At 43.0% G+C, this 23,163-nt stretch overlaps 2 protein-coding genes across 4 annotated transcripts; both read right to left on the bottom strand.

Annotated features, from left to right (window-relative positions):
- Positions 1-55: 55 nt before the first annotated feature.
- On the bottom strand, positions 56-10,288 carry LOC122630037. 3 transcript variants are annotated; one of them, XM_043814060.1, is made up of 9 exons: positions 9,863-10,288; positions 4,253-4,577; positions 3,789-4,123; positions 3,062-3,645; positions 2,612-2,954; positions 2,187-2,552; positions 1,915-2,088; positions 1,609-1,822; positions 56-1,240 (listed from the first exon to the last, which is right to left on the bottom strand). In XM_043814060.1, the coding sequence occupies exons 2-9, from the start codon at positions 4,562-4,564 to the stop codon at positions 842-844; spliced, it is 2,727 nt and encodes a 908-aa protein (XP_043669995.1). In that variant the 5' UTR covers positions 4,565-4,577; positions 9,863-10,288; the 3' UTR covers positions 56-841. The 3 variants fall into 3 exon arrangements, with proteins under 3 accessions (XP_043669995.1, XP_043669994.1, XP_043669993.1); XM_043814059.1 differs by lacking the exon at positions 9,863-10,288 and adding an exon at positions 9,339-9,473; XM_043814058.1 differs by lacking the exon at positions 9,863-10,288 and adding an exon at positions 6,765-7,060.
- Positions 10,289-10,802: 514 nt separating this feature from the next.
- LOC122630048 (class E basic helix-loop-helix protein 23) lies at positions 10,803-13,361 on the bottom strand. Its single transcript, XM_043814084.1, has 5 exons — positions 12,835-13,361; positions 12,553-12,743; positions 12,201-12,481; positions 11,885-12,108; positions 10,803-11,741 (listed from the first exon to the last, which is right to left on the bottom strand). The coding sequence occupies exons 2-5, from the start codon at positions 12,691-12,693 to the stop codon at positions 11,512-11,514; spliced, it is 876 nt and encodes a 291-aa protein (XP_043670019.1). The 5' UTR covers positions 12,694-12,743; positions 12,835-13,361; the 3' UTR covers positions 10,803-11,511.
- Between the last annotated feature and the right edge of the window lie 9,802 nt (positions 13,362-23,163).

Genomic DNA, 23,163 nt, shown 5'->3' with positions numbered 1-23,163 from the left:
ACATCTTTCATCCATCAGTGATTTGAGAAAAACGACAAGGAAAACATTACTTTGGTTATTTTTTAACTTATTTCAGTTTTTATTAAAACGTTATATATTATTTACAGAATATAGTAGCGCACATAAAGTACTCATTTGTTGTATAAGATGTTAGTTTTAATATCGTATTACGATAGAGCTGTTCTTCTTTCCTGACTTGTAAAATAGTTTCTGTTAAAGTGATTAAAAATTTGCGGGCTTTGAAAAACATACAATTTGCATATGTTACTATAGCCGCGTTTCGAACTCGAGCTTGCATTCTAATTTTTCCTCTTACATTCTCTTATGATACATTGGCCATATCGCAGATAACTAGTACGCGCTATTAATTAAATGTACATGTATAATTAATTATTCATGGACACCGTCTTCCCAAACATTTCTTGTACTTGCATTTATCCCATCGATTTATTCGATTGCCTTTGTATTCTTAAAAGGCAAAGCGTCGTCTGTCTCATAAGGAAACGGATGTTCAATGATGCTCAATCATACGATTGATCGATTTCTTCTCTTATGTAATTATTCGATAATAAAAATTTTGGAAGCACAAATGCTTGAAGGCACTAAAAAAGTTCGCGATTCTTCGTGGTATCGCGAGAACATTTTCATTTTTATTTTCTCCGACGAACGACGGAATAATTCGATCAGTGGAACACTTATAATTTCTAATAAAAACGCTAATAAATTCATAAAAACATACCACCTTTTTTCATGTTCATCCTATCGATTGGATTATTTCACATTTATCGATTTATCAATTAAATTTCAATTAGTCCTTTTATTTAAACGAATATTAATAAGTTTACACGCTCTCGGGTACGATCTTATCGTAATGGAAGGTACTGCTTGAGTAAAAACTACCCCTTTTAGGCATATGGGGAGTTGCAATTTCTTCTTGAAGAGGCTTGTAAACCAAACCACAATTTTTGTTATCGACGAGACCTTGACGAAGAATCATCGGTGGTCTGATGACGGGACTACGACCACGACGCTTCGCCACAGTGATAGCCACGTGAGTGATCAACAAAAGAATTACTAACGTCACCACGATGACAGTTAGTATAGGCCAAAGTGCATTGCTGTACCAAGGTCGATAACTTGATGATTCGATCACATAATCTCCATATTCCGTATATTGATTTTCTTCCCATGCTCTATCGGCATCGTCCGATTGTGTGAAATGATCGAATGCTTTTAGATCCTGAAGGAAGAATACACGTAAAGATGGAAGAAGCCTTTGAAATTAGCGATTTGAATTATTTCAAGTGCAATTTTTTATTTGAAAGTTTTTAGGGTCTTGAAAGAAGTCTTGATCGCGCCTAAAGGTATGCATCAGTTCGTACTTCGTCGGTAATATTGGTTATATCACTTATCAATAAGATCTTGTTATCTCATAGGATAACAAAACCCTACAGATAAAAAGGTTAAAGCATATCTTTCGTTGACAGATGGCGCTCGTATGCGACATTAACGACGAAGTATAAAGTGATGCTCATCTTTAGGCGCGATGTTACGAAGCAATTATTGGAAAGAAAAAAAACGATAAAAAAAGAAACCGATTCGACTCACCTCGTTGTCTTCGAGATCTCCGCTTAGAAGAGAATTCGTGTTCTCTGCGTCATCGAGTAATCTCGGGAAAATGACTTTTGACTTTATAGGGGTAGGTATGGTTCTAGATGGTGGTCCATCCTCGACACCGTCGCAAACGATTTTCGCTAGATCCCTCCACTGCGTGATGCCTTCCGAGTCAGAGTAATCCATGTTATCGCCATAAATGCTGTGCCTGTCGAAGCATTTAAGGAAACTTAAAAAAAAAGAAAGAAAGAAAAAAGGAACGATCGAGGATTCAGTAAAAATAGAATGCTTCTATCTTACGTGCGTATCTCGGTGGGTGTAATACCGTGATCGGTCAACCATTGAACGGCCATATTGAAGTCCTCGTCGCAGTCCAAGGGATTATGTGACAAATCCAAGGCTGAAAGTTTCGGCATGGCCTTCAGTTCTTCCAAAGTGATTCGTCGCAGTAAATTACCACGAACCGATAAGAATCTAACGATCCGCAATAGAAATGGAACGTGTTAAATTTGTGGACTTTCTCATTTGTTATCTTCATTCAAAGTGTAAGTATAATATTTCGTGATTTTTACCTAAGGCTCTCCAATGGAACTCTAGCCTCGCTCCAGACTCTTTCCAACTCGCATCTGCTCACATCGAGCTTGTTAAGCGAAGGCGTCAGCAAAAATGGAGTAACTTGCAAAGTCACTAAGGGATTACCAGAGAGGTTAATTTTGATCAAGGATATAGCACCACGGAACATATTTGCATCTAAAGTTTCTACGAGGTTCTCTGAGAGATCCAGCTCTCGAAGAGAAGTCAGTAACTTGAAAAGACCGTTAGGTAAACCGGTAAGACGATTTTTGGATAAATTCAGTTTGGTTAAAGCTGGCATCTCGTCGAATGTTTGAGGCTCCAATCGTTCCAAACCACAATTCGAGCATTCCAAACGATAAGTGCTAAGAACGATAACGCATTAATGAAGAAGCAAATAATATTTCGAGACAATGATAATCACCTGTATGTGTCGTATTCAAGACCAGTAGTTTTGAAAACAGGCAAGCTTCCTAAATCAGGATTATTGTTCATTAACAAGATCTGCAATCTCGGATTAGTCCTGAGATGATGTTCGGTCCAAGAGGTCAATTTGTTATCGCTGACATCGAGATACGTCAGCTGGTCGAGATTCATGAACGCGTGTTGATGTATTCGTTTCATTCCATTCGAGCTAACAACGAGTTGATCCAAAAGCGGCACACCCGATAAATCGTCTTTCGCTATAACCTTAATTTTGTTTCTGGCTGCCTCCAACGTTGTCAATTTGGAAGCTCTTATGATAGCTAGAGTCGATAAATTGTTTCCTAAAACGGACCAAGAGAATCAACGTCATTTTGTTTTACCTACTAGAAACTACGATCTTCCGACGATAGATCAAATCGAGTGAGGTAGTATCGTACGAGAAACTTACCAGAGACACGAAGGGTCTCCAAGCCATTGTTATCGAAGAGCTCGACAGGGATCTCGTTCAACAAGTTATTGGACAAATTCAAGTCGAGCAAGGCGTTCAACGGATCAAAGAGGGTCTTTTCGATTTCCTTCAGTCTGTTTCCACTCAGATTGATATAGGCTAGGCTCTGCATCTTTTGAAAAGCCGTACGTGGCAATTTAGGTACACCGTTGTTAGAAAAGACGAGCTCGGTGACGGTAGGTGCGTCGAAAAGATAATGTTTCGTCCCTTTGAAATATTGACTGTGTTTCAAGGGATTTCCGGAAATGGTCAATAGACTCAGTTGCGAATTATTCTGAAAGGTATGGGGATGAATGTCCTGAAGCGCGTTCCGTGTCAGATTGACGGCGAAGAGGAACGAGATACCGTCGAAGGCCGTACGATCGAGATCGACGATACGAGTGTCCGTGATCTTTATATTCTCCAGCTGTTGCAATCCACGGGATTTTAATGCGTGCGGACCAAGACGAATCTCTCCGGTGTTCTCGAATCGCAGACTGGCTATGCTAGGGCCAAAAGATTGTTGTTCCACGAGTTTGGTGCACCTGAAGAAAAGAAATATTTTTTCTCTTTGAAAGGAGCAGAAGAGTGTGTCGTGATATTTCAATGTAAACGAAGAAAAATCCTTTCGACGTTTACAGCCTTCCCGATTACTTATCGCTAGATAAACAAATAACATTGAACATACGTTGCGGTTACTGCAGCGACGTACTGTCCGACGCATTTGCAATAATCGGGACAATGAGTCATGACATCATCGTCATCGTCGTCGTCGTCGTCGTCGTCTTCCTCGAGATCATCGTCGATATCATCGTCTTCATTGTAATCGTCGATGTATTCGCTGTCCGCGTTCTCGCCTTCGTCAATTTTGTCGCTCTTGTCGTGGGGACTCTGACCATTGTAATTTCCAACGTATTCCATGTCTTCGGCTTCCAATACCTTTTTATCGTTTATTTTCTCCTTCGCACTCGCGTCGACAGCTTTTGTCAGCGGCGATGTCGCTTTCTTCGGCTTTACCTGAGCCTGAACGTACAATTACAAAATTTAATGTATTTGATTCATAGCGAATATGTATACGCAATCTGTATACCAAGATACGTTTCAAGTTAATGCTATTATTCCGATGAGCTTATATTAAAAAGAGCTACTAACGTTTGGAAGGACGGTAACGTTAACTCGACGATCATTTGCATCCTCGTCCAAAGTGTGAATCTCCTGAAGCAGTACTTTCTTTGGATCTTCGAACGATTTCACGTATTCCGACGGTATGATTTTCTGGACCTTTCCATCCGGAAAGGCTGTGGAAGTGTCATATTTAACTTTGTACAATTCACTCGGCGCAAAACTATCTTCCCGAAGGAGTTGATTAGGCAGATTCGAGTTTGATGCCAAAGCTGCACTCGTTCTTGTTGTCGACAAGAACAAGCACAGAACGGTCAGCAGCACAGCTGCCGGAATTTTCATTTTGTTTCGTATCCTGCGAAGAAAAAAGGAAAAACGTTAAAACAAATTAAAATATATTAATCGTACGTTTTACGCGTGCAAGCACATCGGACTCATTGTTTAGAGAAAAAGCCACCCACCAAGTTATCTCGAAGCTACGATAAGAAACGTCGATAATAACGACTTCCTGGAGAGCTCAAGTACAAAATCATGATTTTACGGTTTATAGTGTATAGTTTATGAACTCGTTCAAATTAATCGGTTTACAGCACGATTTACGGGATAATCCTATCAAGGTTTCATCGAACGCAAGATGTTATGCAGGAAGTGTAGCATCTTGGACTTTATCTTCTTTTCTCTCTCTCTCTTTTTTTTTTTTTTTTTTTTTTAGTAACGAGAGGAAGGAGTAGAAAGGAAAGAAATAGAAGACTATGGGAAGAAGCACCCCGAAGGATGAAGCTTCGAATTACCGAAGAAGAAAGGTTATCCTTTTTTTCCGTTTTTTTACGCACGATCGATTTCATATCAACTATGTACTAGCGTCGATCGGAGGGAGCAAAGCTCGTTAAACCTTTCATATTTCTCCTTTCTGTGTGTCTTATTTTTTTTAAAGAGATCGTACGATCTCAAATTGCGTTTGCCAAAGGAGATAAGATAAAAGTTGATTTTGTTGTGCGAAAAATACTAGAGTCTCTTGGGAAAGTATAAACGATGTGACTATTGACGTACGTCCGAGCATCTAAAGAAAAAAAAAAAAAAAAGAAAGAAAGAAAAAAATAATAACAATAATAAGAAACTGATAATACACGAAAGAACGATTTCGATAAGATGCTATCTGTTTTGCGCTCGTCGTTAAGCAATATGGCGATAATTTATTTGATGTTCTTAAAAAAAGAGAGATAGAAGAAATACAGCTGGTACGTGTATCGTGGTATCGATGAAATTTCATCCGTTTCGTGGGAACGCTTTCGCGTTTTTTCGACGATTTCAGAAACGTTCAACGACGCTACGTAATATCGAGTCGACGAACACGATGAACGATATCAATGATCACGTACTCCTTATCAATTTAGATGACTCGACTTTAGGTGCATTATGATTCGTTTAACTTTATCGATCGTGGTTCTCGCTTTAATCGGAATAACGAAATCAAGGGAAAATACTCGATCGATTGGCGTATCTTGATAAAAATTTAATTTATTTTGTTATTTTCGAGCCGGTTGGACAAAGAAGCTCGCCAGGTAGAAAAGTGTTTGACGGTAAATAACTGCAGGAAGCCTTACACGGAGATGGAAAAGGTAGGTTGACGCAGAGGTGGTATCAAAAATATAGAGCCGACGGAGAGCAGCTGGACCCTTTGTTCGAACCTTCAAAGATCTCGACAGTTCCAAGTCCTACGAGCAGGTAAAGTTACCCCTGTGTCAGCATTGGCCGCGAGCACAGGTGGTCTCTCTGTCTCTCTCTCTCTCTCTCTCTCTCACTCACTCCCTCTCTACACCCCTCTTCCGTCTTTTCTCCTGTCCAAAGATACCACCGTAAATCTTCCACTGCGATATTTTCGAAACGACTCGAAGAGTCTACTTCAAAAATCTCGAACGAATCATATTCCTTCGAATCTCGAGATAAGCCGTATTAACCGGCTGTCTTACTTGGAACGATAGAGACCGATATGCCATCGTGGTCGAGGCAAACTTGCGAAACGTAACGTCTCGAATGACGAATCGCCTTCGTCCCTCGTACACGGGAGCTGTGTCGATGATCCTCGGTGTCCGTTTCTCAGTCACTGAAAGTTGGTTAAGATCGAACGGAATGGCGTGAGTTCGATGGCTTTTTCAACCGATTGAAAAAAGAAAAAAGAAATGAGAACGAATAGGAAAGAAGAATACTCGTTGAAAATCGGCAAAGAGTTATTCCTCGATCCCTTCTCGAAGTAGAGCTAACGCGCTACATCGTCGTCGTTCTCGTTTCGTCTCGTAAATATTTTTACATCGTAATTGGCATTTACGTAACGTTCTGCTACCGTCAAGCTGTTCGCAATTAAGCGACAGGGCGCGTTTAATGTCTAGCCTTTATGCATACATTTCGTTATAAAGAAACACGAATCTTTCCTCTTTGATCGAAAAGATGAAGTGCGATAGATAAGTTAATAAAATAGAAAAAATTATCGGAGAGTGCGTTAGTCCCTCGATATTGCGTTTCGAAAGAAAATGTCTCTCGCTACCTCTCTTTAGGAGAATGCGTTGTAACTTTTCTTATCGGCTCGTTCCTTATCGGCGCACACATATTTGCATCTCTCGTTCCACCTTCCAAGAAGAACATATTTGCTTTGTCTCAGACGCCGACGCAGCAGCTCCTTTCCTTCGCAAGAAGCGAAAGAGAATCGTCGATGGACTTTGGCACTCGCAGATCGCTTTGCTAATTACCTTCCCCGTTAAAGCGCTATCGCGTTTAAAATTACGTTTGCCGTTCGTCGAGCGAAACGTACTCAGCGTTTCTGACTATGCGTTTATCGTTTATACCGCGTTGCAAGGTAATACTTTTTAATTGCATTAAATACAATTTCTTATTAATTTTCAAACGACAGACGACGACGACGACGACGGCGAGGATTATAAACAAAATACATATTACGCAAGACCTATCGTTAGTTTAAGAGCGAAATCGTATGCGTATACGATTGGTACGATTTACGTAATATTTACTCGATAATCGAAAACAACGCGAACGAATACGGCACTAGGATACAAACACGAGGATCGTATTGCGATCCTTATAAATAAATGTTACGTAGATCGCAATTTAGATATGGAATCTTAAGGCGGGTCAACGAGTTACGCTCTCAGATTAATTTCTACGATCCGTATGTCTCTTCTAGTCTCGACAACGAACTCGACAATAGAGAGTAATAGTGGCGGAATGCGCGATTCGACGTTCGACTCGCGAAGAACCGGCTCTTCCACTCTGTATTCATTCCCTCGCAAACGTTCGAGAGAGCCAAGCTCGATGATCACCGATGGAAGCTCCGAGACGGGAAGAAAATCGTCGAGCTCGAAACAACGGCAATAGTTCTCTTTCGAAAGCCACCGGATAGAATAGATATTCCGAGCTCAGCGTAGAAGAAAGAAAGGAAAGGATGGTCGGAAAAGATCGTGGACCATCGTAGATACGTTCGTAGTCCCTCGAAAGTTATAAAAGTCAGGTAACAGAGTATACGCGGAGAGATACTAAAAGAAGGAAGGGAACGGAGGCTACTGTCACCGAGGCCTTTGGAATTCTTTCGCTTTAAAGGAAAACAGTCGGTTGGCGCCGACCGTCTGAGTTTGACTCGCAAGCCGATACACGACGTGACGAGCTCGGATATAGCGAGTGGTTGGTTGAGACCGACACGTTCGAAAATTTCTCCTTCTTCTTCGAACGTAGAAAACGAAAATTATTAGTCGTAGAACGCTATAAAGATCTTCGTTATCTCGAAGAATTCGTCTATTTCCGAACAAGTAATTATCTATTTTTACGCGGCGAGCGTACATCCTGTACGCACGGCGATCAATTTCGTACGATGGCACACACAATGGAAGGTTTATGCCGGCACCTTGACCGTCATTCCTCGCGAGCTCGACCGATTTCGCAACCTCGATCCCGGTTGTGTCGAGTTGCAGGAGAAGCTTCGGACTGCGCTTTCCACGCTTAAAAATAGATCAACGCTCTCTGGACACTGACCTTGCTATTGCGCAACCAACTCGATAATGTCCATCTAAGGGCAAAGAATTTATCTTTGCTCGTTCGAAAACGTTCGACGCTGACGTCAATGAAGTAAATAGCGTAAATGAAAGGTCGATATTAAGGAGCGATCGTTAAACGTTTATATCTCGTTTACCACGTGCGTGAAATAATCGTTTTGCCAGCGACAACGCTGACAATGCATATCGCGAAGAAAAAGCAAAGAACATCACCGAGTCGAAAATAGATTTACTCTAGAGAGATATTAATATTTATGTTCGATAGAAACGTGTACGAGTTTGTTGTTATCGCGGAATTGGTTGTTTGCTCCGTCGTGTACGAGCGAGGATATAAATTATGGAGAGCGCGAAGAGAAGTCGAAGATTCCTGATATCTCGGCGTCGTTTGCGTCTCTCTGTCAATACATTTACGTAGATACCTGTTTATTTTTTCAATGCTCGTTTACGATCATTTCCGATCGTCGCATGTTCGCGTATAAAAATGCAAGAGTTATAGCGCGATCGTTTGTCACGTGCGATCGTAGCTGAAACAATTGACCCTCGCCATTCGAGAAGTGTCTCGTTAAAGACTATCGATGATCGACACCTTGGCGAATAACCGAACCTTCGTCGTTGCTCGTCCTTCTACGAGCGTGAACACTCTCGCGTGAAAACTTTGGCAGAAGGACATATAGAGAGATATAAGAGAGAACAAGAAGAAACAAGAGATATCGCTCGACGTTCGATAATGTAATCGCGACGACAGGAAAATTAGTTCGAGGAAACGGTAATGAAAATATTTATGAACGTTTTCTCATCGATCAGCAAGAACCGAAGGAAAGGGAAGGTGAAAACTCGCGACGCGGTGGGATTTCCACATCGTGTCTCTTGATAAGGCACGGATCTCGCATCCCGAGGATGAGCAACATCGAAGAGTCATTCTTAATGCTATCGAGCATTGGAAAAAAGAGCAAACGTCCGTTCGAAAATCGTATGCAGATAGACAACAGATAAATTTAATCGCGCCACAAATTCCATCGTCGACGCAAAAATATATTAATAGCTCCTTATCCGCGTACCGTTCGACTGGCCGCATCAGCGTCAATGATTCGTGCTTTCGCGTCGACGCAAAATCGATCTGGATTTTCACCCACGTTCCTCCTTCCTTTTCGAATAATAAAATTCGATTTATCACGCGCTGGTTTTATCGACTGAGCGATGCCGTTCGAAATCCGACGTGATTTGCTTCGACCTGACGGACGGAGTTGTTGAAGCAGTAGAGGAGCTAAAAAAGACGAGGCGAAGGAGGACACCTCGTATAAGATAAGGAATTGGAAAGACTGTTCGAGAAAGAAGGGCGTATGAATTGGGACGATAAGATAAGGGACGCGTCAGTAGGTGCCCTGGTTGTTTCCGAGCCGAACGAATATCCTTTCTTGGCGTCGCCAAGGAAGGAACGGAGTCCTCGGGGTCGACCGAGGCCATTTCGAAGAAACGACCTCTACCGATCCGACCAACCACGATCGAGTAGCCGATTTCTCGATCGGTCCTCGACCTACCAAGCCCCGTGATTTTTCATCCAGCTACGTTCTAATCGACTCACCTTCTTTCTCGATCCGCCCGAACGATTCCTCTTTTTTCCCCAGAAGATTCACACTTTACACGGATCGCGATCGAAGAAGAGAAGCGTGGGAACGCTATAATGGATGATCGTTTCGCGCTTGCGGTGCAGGAATTTCTGAACTACGTATAGGCTTCGTGCTCGGGGACGGCTGCAGTAGGTCGAGGAGTGGGGGACGGCAGGGCCCAGGGTCGAACGTCCGATTGGTCAAAAGCGGAGGAGCCACAGGTAAAAATTCAGGTGACAGGTAAGAAGGACAGAGTCCTCTGACGGTGAAACACTCGAAACGTTTGAAACGCTCGCGCGAGACCAAGCTTGAAAAGTACCCAGCGTAGATCGTTTTCCTTTAGGTGAGAATTTTTGCGTGGGCGTGGATCGTCGTTGCGCGACACGTACCTTGCGTTTTTCTCTCTTCGAGATCGATCTACGAGCATCGACGATCGAGGGATATGCATGGACCGAGCTCGACTGTGTACTCGACGTTTGGTTCGCGCCAATCTATTCAACTGTAACATTACGAAAAGGTCACATTTTGCCAGGTGCGATGATTGTTCCTTGCTAGAAAAGAACGTAGAAACTCTTCGACCGCTATTGCGCCACTCGCGAGTCGACGGTCGAACTACGTCGCTCCGTGGTGGAGACGCGTCGGTAAGGTAGACATTTCTTTTTCATATAAGATCGATTTTACCGACGGATCTTTGCGATCCGGCAAGTTGTCTCTATACATACGAATCTCTTTTATTGTATACTTTATTACGCCCTTTAATGAAGATTTCTATAACAAATTCGTAGACAAGGATTTTTTTTCGTTATCGCTCGCTAATTTTACGATATTGATAAAAAGATTCATCCCTTGGCGCGATATATGCGATAGACTCTTAGTAAGTATATTACGTATATAAATAAGCTGTAAACCGACTGCTCCTTTAAATTATTAAATATATTTATGCATTTTTATATATATATATATATATGTATGTATATGAATATTTAATATCTTTATGTACTCTATGACTGGAATACCTCGACATATATCACATCCTATATTGACTATCATGTTGCAGGCTGGACTTTAAAGTTTCGTTTATCGTCCTGCATGATTTTCGTCCCTCGACGAGAAAGACCAAATCACGCACGTCATCTTATTGCTCGATTAGGTTTTCATGGACTAGAAAATACTTCTTACTCTTAATTAATAATACTTTCGCTAACTTTCTTCTTAAGGCTATCAACGATAGTATAACCCAACCCTCGATGTGCTCTCGATCATTCCTTAACAATTTTTGAACGAACGTCGTTGAAAAATTATCTGCGCTTACATAGAGCGAAATCCAAGAAGAATTATAGATCTTCTCTCGTGAGATTTTGCGTTAGAGTTTTACTCGTCTAACGATTAAAACTTATCGTCTAATACTTTCGTTCCCTTAATCTTACATCATATTATATAGTTGCTACTTTTTCAATTTATATTTCTAAAAGAGATCAACTTGTTCGCGCGAGTCGAAAGATCATTTCGATATATCAAAACGAAACCTAATTTACGTAGGGAATTTTGTCTCGATCGATCAATGATCGCACGTATTAATGTATGTATATGTCTATGAAAGAGTCGAGGAAAGTTTAAAAAAATATTAATTCGATTCTCCACTGGCAACGGTAGCGTCGGTGGGCGGGCCGCCTGACGTTACAACTTGTGGATCACCCGCAGGAAGCCCTTGCATCTCCTGAACGCCTTGAAACAATTTCCCAGGGAATCCTTGAAGAAGATCGTAGGAGACGGGTGTAGGTGGTAAAGCCGTGGTGTGAGCATGGGGCGATTGTAAGACGGCTATTACTCTTCTTAATTCTTCTAGCGCGTTTCCTAAAATTTCCATATCGTTTGGTCTGGCTTCTCGATTATAAAAGAGGAATATAAATCGTCTCGCGATTAGTTTCGTCATTCGTACGTATAGTGAATTAATATAGTAAACGTCATTCGGTTTCTATCGATTGGAAAAGTATTACCCTGCATCAAAATATAATTTTTCGCCAGCAGAAGGGTGGCAATTTTCGAAAGTTTCCTTACGGACGGACTATGAGCATAAGGAATGACCGAACGAAGTTCGTCCAGAGCGTCGTTCAAGTCGTGCATTCTTCTGCGTTCCCTCGCATTTATATTCAATCGAACGCTTTTCCCCTGGCGGGTGGTTTTTGATTTTGGCGGGCAATTGAGTCTGGATGCTCCGGGTCTGCGGTAAAAGAGGTAAAAGGTCGTGCAACGCCGTATGATCGTAATTCGTATGATCGCTTTGAAGGTAAAAAGGAGTCTCCCGTTCGTTACCTCTCGTGATCGGGCCTATTTTCGTCGGACAAAGCGCTCGAGGAAGCGTGCGGTTGTGGTTGCTGTTGAAAATAAAATCCACCGAGACCTACGGCCCCCAAAGGAGTCCTTCGTCCTGGAGCAGCCTGTGCCGCCGCCGCTGCCGCCGCTGCTGCCGCTGCCGCCGCTGGATGTTCGGTGCTCGAGTAACTCGTTGGTGGACCGGAAACGCTCGGATGAGACACTCCCGGTGCGGAGTACATAGACTCGAGGGATGCCGCCGACGGTGGAGCCAATGGATGCTGTTAAACGTCAGACGTAAATGCCTATAACGTGTTAAAACGAGTAACGCGCGAAACGCTTGGCTACTTACAGCAGCACGATGTTCCCAAGCCCACGTAGGATGAGACGCGGAACGTTGCCAGGATCCTTGCTGTAAATGAGCCTCGGAAGGTATGCTTTCTCTACGGTCGTCGTCCTCGGTCGAACTGCTCTCCCCGTCGTACGACCTCATCTCTCCTAAGAGCCGAGACTTTCCTCGATCTTGACAACGAATATTCTTATCTACGAATATTACGTCCGTGTAATTTCACACGATCGAACGAATCGTTCGTCGCGGGACCTAACGTGATCGATAAAATACCATTAAACTTACCGACTATTTTTCTTTTCGCCTTCCCGTCATGTGCGACCGCGCAGGATCCTCGAACTCTTCTTATTACGAGAACAAAGTCAGCAACATTTTTTCCGTACGAGAGCGTAGCAAGCCATCTTAGCGCAAAACGAATTCTACACTTTCTCCTTTTATTTTTTCTCTCTTTTCTACAAAATAAAACGTACGATGGAACCTCTTAGAAATATTCTCCTAGAGTATCATGCCCTTTTAAGGTAACGTCACTCATCTCGACTGTGATCAACGCCGCAAATCACTGCCATTTTATTTTCGTCGAAGGACACGCGACAGCCCTGCTTAGATCTTTGACAAAAGTATCCTTCTCTCTCGATTCGATTGTTCTTTTTATCTATGAGATCGTACTGTCGCTTTTCGCATTACGATTCTCCGAATGGAGTATCGATAGGAGAATTTTCTTTTTTAACGAAAATTATTCTGCGAAAACGTAGCGATACCGTTTCCGCGAGCACGCACGCGTTTATTGTTTGGAACGTCCTGCGCAGAGATTGCGTCCAAAACTACCCCGTTTTAGTTCGTCGATTCTCCTGAAGAGAGAATCGTAGTCGAGAGATGCTGCAGTGGACCAATACCTGGCGAACTCTGTCGCGTGTTTGTACAACTTTCAAGGTCGCGAAACATCTGTCGCGTTTACCCTTTGGATACATGGGCGCAAAAAAAATTTCGATCCACTCTTCCCGCCTTTAATTTCGAAAGAGAAAATCGATCAACTTTCTTCTTTCCAGCGAATGAAATTTTTTACGTAGAACATGCGTCTTAACATTTTCGGCTCAGAGATATAAAAGATATTATTTTCACGCGTTGGAAAAAGGACTCGTCGGGTCAGGTTCGATGTAGAATCGCGTAAATCGATGCTTATCGTCGAACTCAATTTCAATCCTTTGTGAAATTTTCCGATAAAAACGAAAGAATTACTAAAGTGGCTCGATTTATTATACTTCGCGAAGGTATTTAATATTGGGAAACAGGATATAGGACGACGTGGCGGTAACATGACATATCAATTTGCAGGAACGATGTAGGGCTAGAAGAGGAGACAGTTGTAACGAGGACGACGAGCGGATCGACAGCTGACGCATTCCGTTGTGCGTTATACCTGATCGCCTCGTCGGCATAATAATGCTGGAATCAAAACCGACGGGTCTCGCGTTAAACCGAGCCATATTGTTCGTTGCATCTGTCGCGTACGAGACGGTCGAGGGGTCGTCATTCGTAACGAGTATGTTCTATGATATTTCCTTGTACCCGAGCAACGCTTTTTTACGATTCTATTTTTACCTTACAGCATCATAAATTTTATTAGAATTCGACAAAATATTCCTTGTTAGTCGTTTCAATCATGACGAAGCTGAGGAGAACATAATTTGAAATTTCGTGAAACTTTATCTCTTGCTTGTTCCACAACACGACAACGATCGTTTATAAGATTTTCGTCATTATATCAAAAGAAGAGGTGGCCGGATAATCGCGAGGAAGGGAGGGAAAGAAAAAAGGGCTGGATTAAGGATAAAGAAAAGAGAGAGAGAAAGAGAGAGAGCTAGCTGCTCGAAGCCAATTGCGACGTAACACACAGGGTACGGCGGCGTGGTGGCCCATGTGGGAGGAGAAGAACCGCGAGCAACGTCGCGTACCTAAACGCGAAGGTGGAGACTGCTAGCCTTCACGTAGGACGACCGAGTAGGGGTTGGCTTATCGTGTTTTCTCTCTCTCTCTCTCTCTCTCTCTTCCTCTTGGAGATGAGATTATTTCCGTAAAACCAAAAGAAAGACTGCGTATCGAAGAATTCTGGAAGGGGCAATTCCGAAAAAAGTATATAACGCGTTTGTGCATGGCTCGTGCATGCGCGTGTAGGTGTGATTTTCCTTCGATAGTATGCGTCTCTTCTGCGTACGCTTTGCGTTTAACACCTCTAGATCGGCCTACGTAGGAAAGAGTCGTTGATAAAGCGTTGAGAAAGATGGAAAGAAGAGAAGATAACGAAACGAGAGAGCGTGAGAGAAAGAGAGAGAAGGGTGCTTCGGGGGTGGTTTTCGGTACGAAGGGTTGGTCCGACCGCTGGAAAGTCCTGAGGGATGAGGGACGGAGTTGCCAAGGCAACGCTCTACCAGCCTCGGCTTACTTTAGCTCCGCTCGTGCACTCGGATCAATACAGCATCACCGTGAGTTCCCGGACCAAACACACCCCCTCACCGGGCAACTCACCGAGCGGCAACAGCTCTCTTTCTCTCTCGCTCTCTCCCTTATATTCCTCCATCAAGCCCAGCCACAGACCCCTCTATTTTTCTCTCTTTCTCCGTCTACCTTTCTTCCTCACTTTTTCTCACTTTAGTGCGAGTCTACGCGTGTATGCTTTTTCCTTTTTCATTCTAGGTGCTTCTCTCTCTCTCTCTCTCTCTCTCTCTCTTTCTCTCTCGGATCTTCCTGTACTCCCTTCAACGTTCTGCCCATGAAGCGAGCTCTAGGTACAGTGATCGCAAAAATTATTGCAACATCCTCGATGGGTCAGTGTCGAAATCATTATGGATATAATTAGTCAAGAATCGAACGTGTTATAATTTTAAATACATGAATGGCCTTTCAAGATATCTTTAATAAATTCAGAATTGAACCATTCTTGATTGATACGAAGCGTTACATCGTCTCTCGGTATACGAATATCTCGTAAATTCGATCGTACGGATTTTGCTTTTATCCCGTCTATCAAAGTTTCTCTCGATCGACAACGTATTAAAATCATATCCGATGGATTCTATCGAATTTCTTCGTTTCGTCCCTTCGTATAACTTTATCCGCTGATTTCGTCATTTCCGTTCAAAGGAAAACGTTCGAGATTCCATGTTAAAATCCTTTTCGTTGCGTTAATAAAAATATTCTGTGAATTTAAATATGATATTACGATAAGACGTAAAAAAGATTTACAAAAGCTTTGGAGTACGATCGATCTATCACAAGATCTTCTTAATTTAAAATCAGTCTCGCGAGTAAGGCGTGTCTATTCGAAAAGAATTGCTAAACCGTTCGATAGAACAACGATAAGAAAAAAGAGAACGAACCAAGAACGGGCGGTCTAACTTCTCGAGAAAACGAGAGAGGATCATAACGGATGTCGGAAGCTTTAATCGATGATACCAGGCTGATAACCCATCTTCTCTTTGTTGCTTTAATTACGTATTTTTTTTTTTCTTTTTTTATCAAAATCATTTTCCCTTCGCTGTTTGTAGGTATCTCTACGAGATCATTTTTGTACCATTTTCATCCTTTATATCATTTATTTTCATTTATTTCTCGGATATGATACAATTTAAATAAACTTCAGATTGGATCGTCGATCTTGACAACATCGTTATTTATAATCGACATAGCGTATCTTGATAGTACGAGTGTCAATAACTGATCCGACCTAACATTAGAGAGATCGATCGTTGTCATACGGAAAGGGAAAACGACTCGACATTCGCAATATCGTCCATCGACAAAATCGGGAAACGGCTACGACGTAAAAGGGAGAATTACTAATTAACGCCAAATATATATTCTCTATATCTTTTCGTCGTTATAATCGCGCTCGTATTCTTGTTTTCCTCCTTTTGCTCGGTGTAACAGCAGAACGTGCATTCTTCTCGTGCGTAAAAGCGCCATGGAAAGGGACGAGAAACCGGGAGGTGGAGAAGCGAGAATACGGGAGCGAGCGAGCACGAGCTTATCGTGTAAAGGTAGGAAGAGAAGGAGAAAACGAGAGACAAAGATAGAGAAAACAGAAAGAGAGGTGGAACGAGAAGCTCGAAAGGACAAAGAGACATGGGGGAAGGAAAGAAGAGTCGGTAGCGAGAAAGATCGAGAGAGAAAGAAAAAGAGAGAGGGAAAGAGAGAGAGAGAGAGAGAGAGAGAGAGAGGAAAAGAAACGGAGAGATGTAGCGGGCAGAAATGAAATTTAATAAAATTTCAAGCCCGTTGGTCGGTCTATAGTAAGAGAGAGAAAAAGGGAGGGGGAGAAACATACAGAGAGAGAGAGAGAGAGGGGGATGGAGCGGGAGAGAGAGAGCAAAAGATAGACAGGAGAGCGGCCGGGTCTGTTGGCGGTCACCATGGAGACGCAGCTTCCCGCACCCTGTGACGTCACTGCTCCATCGATCTGCGACCCCTCTATGGTTATCGCTACCACCGTAGCCGACAGCCACCGCGGCCGTTCTCTCTCCCTTTCCCTCTCCCTCGTTACTGCTTCCAGTGGTGGTGTCTATGGAGCGAGCTTTTCGCGTCTCCTCTCGCTGGAACGCGAACTACTCTCTTTCTCTCTTACTCACCCTCGTTTACTCTCCCTCTCTTTCTTACACAGCCTTACTCTCTTTCCCTTTCTCTCTCACGTATCCTCGCAAGTAATCGCGAGGAACGGTAGTAGGCAGGCGTGCATACACCTAAGCCTGATCCTACTGTGAGAGTGTGCGCTCGCGCGCGAGTACTCACGCAGGAATCGGTAGTACGCACGGGGAAAGTGAGTAACCTTGCTGCTGGTGCCGGCGCTGGATGGCCCGTTGCCGCATATACTCCACCTTCCTAGTCCGTGCTAGCCGACAGGTGAGGGTGGAGTCGAGAAAAACAGAGAGAAAGAGAGAGAGAGAGAGAAAGAGACAGAGAGAAAAGTTGGTTCCCCTCTCCCAGACTCCTGCTAGAGGAGCACCAGCCAACATCGGAGAAAGCAGCCCTTATTTCTCCGATTCGTTCGGTGCACCCTTGCCGGATCGCATTATCGATCGATGGATGGGTGCGAAACGAACGAAAGGGCTCCACCACCCTCCGAACCAGCCCCTTTTGCTCTCCTCTTTTCTCTTCTCTTCTTGCGTTCTCGTTATGAAGCCGCTCGTCTTCTATTTCTTCGTCTTCTTTCTCTTCCTTTTAGTCTTCTTTTACTCATCTCCTTATTTTCTGATTTTCGTCGTTTAATTAAATCTCCACATTCTAAAACGAGACGACTGCTATTCCGTTATAGACTATATAGCGGTGTTGGTGAATTTCTTTTCGACGCCAACGAGATGCTCGCGCAAACTCGTTAGAAAAAGAAAGAGAGAGAAAGAGAGAGGGAGAGAGAGAGAGAGAGAGAGAGAGAGTAATGAGAAACGCGCAGAGATCGAGGATGTTTTCGAGAATCAAATTAAACTACGGGATACCAGGGATGTTTAGACGGAATGAAACCCGATATTGAAGAACGGCTATTCTCTGTGACCTCGCCCTCTCGGAAGCTCATTATCAAGGATGTTTCTTATCGTTATTACGTATGTATATAACGTTGCAAGAGAAGAAAGGAAATAACTTTTCATTGTTACAAATAAAGCTTTCTTCGCAATAACTGCGGAAATTAAGATAGATGCAAATCGAATCGAATAATATTAAATATGTTTAAATCTAATAAAATTGTAAGTCTATTTTAGTATCGGAAAATGAGCGAAATTCAATTCAATAGGTAAAACTCAAAGTGAAACTTTTATATGATTGTTTACAAAGTACTCTGTTATGTATTCCTTGAAAGAGTCGATAATATAAACCTCTTAGAATATCAGCCTAAAGCGGTAAAGAAACGAACAGCTGCGATCGTAGACGATCGAACGTAATCATTTTTCTCGAGTGTTTTTCTTTAGCCAGCGGCGTGGTGGAACGATAAGTAGGGATCCATTCCCCGGCGATTCGGTAAAGGGAAGGTTGTCGGTCGTCCTAGCTCGTAGTAGAGAAAACCTACAGCTGATCCAAAATTTTATCTTTCTTCCCCTCTCTTGCGAGCAATCACGAGGTCGCCGTCCCGCGAGTGAGCATGCTAGACGGTGTGACGCCAGGAGTCTCGACGGATTTTCACCCTCGGAACAAACTCGACGATCTCATCCACGCTCGTTTTCTCTTTTTCCGTACTCATTCTTCCTCGCTTTTGGCCCTGGTCCCTCGTGCCAATGTACTTTGACCGAAAGAAAATGTTTTCGGTGAGACGTAAGTAACAAAGGTTCGGTCATCCACGATCTATATTCTTTTTTGAATGAAAATAAAGTTAGCATTTTCGAAAATAAAATATTTTTACTATTACATATATTTTCTATAATCAAAGGAAAAAATATCGTTAAAGCGTCAAACATATTTTTTAAGATTTTTAGTCGGATAGCTAACGGAAGCAACAACATTATTGTGGCGATGCTTTTGAAAGTACAATGGACACGCAGGTTAGAATTTTATCGATTCGTCCGAATGTCGAGCTCCAAATGCAGCCTTGACAGTCGGTATCGCTCGCGGAATGAGTGGGGATAGGTGCATGGGAACCACCAAAATTGGAAAGGCAATAAGGGTGTACCTCTCCCGGCTCATGGGGGTTGCCTAGCGACCCCAGCATCCCGCTCTCTTTCTCTCTTTCCATCGTTTGTTGGATCGTACTTCTCTTTCTCTTCTCATCCCTCTATTTACTAGCTCGTGCTCTTCACTACCCCTCTATTCCACCGTTCTCCTCTTCCTTCTCCAGCCCCTCTCTTTCTCTCTCTCTCTCTCCCTATCTCTCTCACTGGCTCTTCTCATCCTTTTTCCTCTTGATATCTTCCATCCTTTTACCACCTCAAATTCTGATGCTCTCTTTTTTCCTTCTTAACTCCGTCACACTCACCGTCCTGCTATTCTTCTCTTCCCCCTATTTTATTGTTTCTCTCTTGGTTTTTCCCTCTGATCTCTTTTCTATCGGATGACTCGTAGTTTTTATCTCTCTCTCACTTTCTCCCTTCCTTCTCTCCTACTCGTAGCACCCCCATGGTTCTCTTTTACCCCGATATACTCGCTATCATCGTCTTTCCCTACAGACTCCTCCTTGTTTCTTCCTTCTTCCCCTACATCATTTTCGTAGCACGCAGCTACCTCTACGAAAGTCTAGTCCATTTCCGTCGTGGGGATCCAGGGCTTTCAAAGAGGCCATGGCCCGAATTCTATCGATCCACACGATGTGTACTCTTTATCAACAGTTTTTTCGCTTCGTTCACATGTTCAAAAAGGTTTATCTTTTCTGCAAATTTCCCGATACTGTAATCGACGATGTTCATTGTATCGATCACGAATTTTTCCGATCGAAAAGAAGAACATCTTTGGATACATTAGTACGTTGTATTCGATAACGATCTCAGTAAAAAAATCCAATAACGGGACAAAGGGAGAATTTCGTGAACGTTCGGAATTGCCCAAAACCTCGGAGCCAATTCCCTTTTCGACATGGCAATCGTCACCTCTGCCAAGCCAACCACGACAACGAGTCCTTGCTTCCGGCAATTTAATTTAAACATACAAAATAATCCTTTTGATGCTAGGTGCAGCTCTCTTGGATCGCTGCCAGCGGTCACGAATCGGTGGCCCACTCGTTACTGAACAGCCTCCATTTCTCGTAAAATCTTTCAGTGAAAAATGTTGTTTTTACTGGGCGTTTTCGATCTCGTTACGTATATGCGAAAAAAACATTGAAAGCTTTACTTTCGAAACTTTACGATTAGTAGCGGAAGTTACGTAAGAGAATACTCGAGAGCTACCGCAATTAATTTCCTGTTTGATGGCACACGGATGACTGTAGCTGGTACTAGTCACATCCGAAGGATACGTTTGTTGTCCTACCGTCAAAGTGTTTATCCCCTGGATACACAAATCCTGTTGGCTCTCTCTTTCTCTCTCTCTTGCTCTCTCTCTCTCTCTCTCTCTCTCTCTCTTCCTCTTCTCTCTGCTGGAGCCACAGGGATTCCGGTCATCTAACAGCAGGTGGCTATTAGACGCTCACTCCGCTTACGTAGTTAGTGTTTACTGATCTTCACATCGCAATTTTATGCTACCCAAGTTCTGTCAATCATTTTCTCTATCATATAAATTACCACAAAAGATAGCTCATTATTCGGCCAAAGAAAAATAATCAAATATATTTCCTCATTATTCTTTTATAAGTCTATGTTTTGCACGCCGCATTTAACATTGTACCCACAGACGTAATCTTCGTACGAATTGCTTCTTATACGAGAGATGGAGCGGAGTTGCTCCGTACGAGACGTTCTTCAATCCTCTAATACATATTTATAACACCGAGGAGGCTCAACAAGCCAGAAGTTGTCCCATGGGATCTCAAGTACGGTGTTTTTGCTCCATCGTCATTTTTTACACTACCTACTTCCTACTTCCTACTTCCGTAAAGTTATAATCAAGCTTTACGCTCAGCGAACCGTAAGTGAACGTCGAGTTAACAACGTATTTTTCAAAGAATTTTCCAATTGTTTAAGAAATCGTTTGAGAAATTCATTTTAAATGTTTATCGATGGAAATGAAAGTATTGAATTTTTTAACGTAAAGTCAAAGAGACAAATTTTGGCCGCGTACTCGGTACAACTATGCCAAAATTTGATTTCGCATGAAAATTTATGTTTCTGTACCCGATGAATACCCACAAGAACACGCTGCAAAGTGTACCTACATTGTTACCGGTAAACCACGTACGACATATAACGTACGTGTATCAAATGTGGATAATGGGCTCGTATACCGAAATTTATACGATCCGTTGTATACTCGCGATTCGAGTCAGTATAGCGTTCATAAATAGAAGTCCGCGTTTCGAACGAAAAGATTATTATATTCAGAACATTTCGTATCGTTGTATGTTCTCGTAATAAAAAACTAAATCATAAAGAATTCTCCTCATAATCGTATCGAATTGAATCGATTGTCCTCGGAGAACAAAAAGAAAGAATCGAGTTTATCTTTATCTTTTTCATTGCTATTTCCGTTGGTTGAGCAGGATCACGCTGGTATTTGGACGAGGTGTATCGAACAAACATAAATTTATCATCTCCGTTTCTCCATCGAAATACTCATCGTTGGAGACCTTGTATCCGAAGAGCGTCGAGTACGCGGCCAGAATTCGAAGACGAACGGAGGACACGAGTAGAATGGCGAGAGGAATTTCGTTTCTGGGTAACCCGGGGGTTGAAGTGAGGATATCTATCGAAGACTGACAAGAATACAAGAAAAAGGAAAACAGAGATGAAAGAAGACAAGAATATTTATCGTACTAGACTAAAGACCAATTAGAACAAAAAAAAAAAAAAGATAATCATCAACGATGCCTACACGGACGAACAAAATTACTTTCTCGATAGTTTTCTTTAGTGCCGAACTTTGTAACATTTGTAGTAATTTCTCTTTTTATCGATCCTTCGTTTTTATAAATAATATGGATAATATAGATAAAGATAGAGAGAAAGAGAGAGGGGAAAGTCAAACGAATAGAATTGATAGGAAGGAAGGGAGGAATCATTCGAAAGATAAAGAGAGAGATGTCCAAAGCAAAGGTTGCTTGTTGGAGAAAGAGACGGAGAGCGAGAGAGAGATTGCACGCCCTTGAACGAAGATAGGGAAATTTGTAGGTTCGTATTCACCTGACGAAGACGAACGTACGATAAACAGAGAAAGACGAAGCTGAAACAAAGAGAGAAGAAGAAGAAGACGAAGAAGAAGAGGGATGAGGAGGAGGAAATAGAAGGGGAGGAATCCTGAAGTGGCTCGGGATACGAGGACTATTAGTGAGAGCGAGAGAGAGGGAGGGAAAGAGAGAGAGAGAGAGAGAGAGAGAGAGAGAGAGAGAGAGAGATACATAGATGTAGAGGGAGAAAGGGCGTAAGGGAGGGAGAAAGAACGCACGAGGGGCTCGATTTTCTGGGTGACGCTTGCGCTTCTCTCGCAAGCAGTCGCACAGCATCGCCATTCCCGAACTGTCGCGGAAAATGCGCGACAGGGGTGGTAGCAACAGCAACCCCCCACCAGAAGCGTTTTCGGATGAACGTAGGAGAGAACCGTAGCGGAGTTCGAGGCCAGCATTCTCTCGCGAGGGAAGAGTAAGAGGGTAAGCTGCTACGTGATCGCTTTGGTGGGGGTAAAATGCGAGCGAGAAAGAGAGAAAGAGAATCTGGTGGTGTGCGCGTGTGTGTGAACGCGTGTTGCGCCTGTGTCAGAGAGAGAAAGCAGCGCACAGGAGAAGGGAGACAAGTCGATCCTTCGGCCGTTGCGGGGTGTCGGGGGTTGATATCGAGGGGCAGGGCTAGGTGGACGAAGACGGAGAGGGCGCAGTGGTCCCGCGACCATCAAACCAACAACACCGCTCGCTACGCAAAACGGCGCATCCTGCTGCGCCCCCTTCTTCATCTTCTTCTTCCTCTTCTCTTCTTCATCGGCACCTCGTCGTCATCGTCGTCGAGTCTGGACCTTCTTCTGCTTCCGTTGCTTCTCGTGCTCGCCGCTCGCACAAACGTCTCG

This window comes from Vespula pensylvanica, chromosome 6 (genome assembly GCF_014466175.1).
Source record: "Vespula pensylvanica isolate Volc-1 chromosome 6, ASM1446617v1, whole genome shotgun sequence".
Lineage (NCBI taxonomy): Eukaryota > Metazoa > Arthropoda > Insecta > Hymenoptera > Vespidae > Vespula > Vespula pensylvanica.
Note: the sequence above shows the minus strand (reverse complement) of the source record. Positions and strands in the feature narration are given on the sequence as shown.

Excerpts from the sequence above, each read along its gene's own strand:
- LOC122630037 (XM_043814058.1), bottom strand. The coding sequence starts at position 6,862 with ATGTTCTTCTTGGAAGGTGGAACGAGAGATGCAAATATGTGTGCGCCG. Across the intron at positions 3,646-3,788 it reads GTCGCTGCAGTAACCGCAAC|GTGCACCAAACTCGTGGAAC; the intron begins GTATGTTCAATG and ends TCTTTTCTTCAG. Across the intron at positions 1,823-1,914 it reads ACACCCACCGAGATACGCAC|GCACAGCATTTATGGCGATA; the intron begins GTAAGATAGAAG and ends ATGCTTCGACAG.
- LOC122630048 (XM_043814084.1), bottom strand. The coding sequence starts at position 12,693 with ATGAGGTCGTACGACGGGGAGAGCAGTTCGACCGAGGACGACGACCGT. Across the intron at positions 12,109-12,200 it reads AATAGGCCCGATCACGAGAG|ACCCGGAGCATCCAGACTCA; the intron begins GTAACGAACGGG and ends CTTTTACCGCAG. Across the intron at positions 11,742-11,884 it reads AAATTATATTTTGATGCAGG|GAAACGCGCTAGAAGAATTA; the intron begins GTAATACTTTTC and ends TGGAAATTTTAG.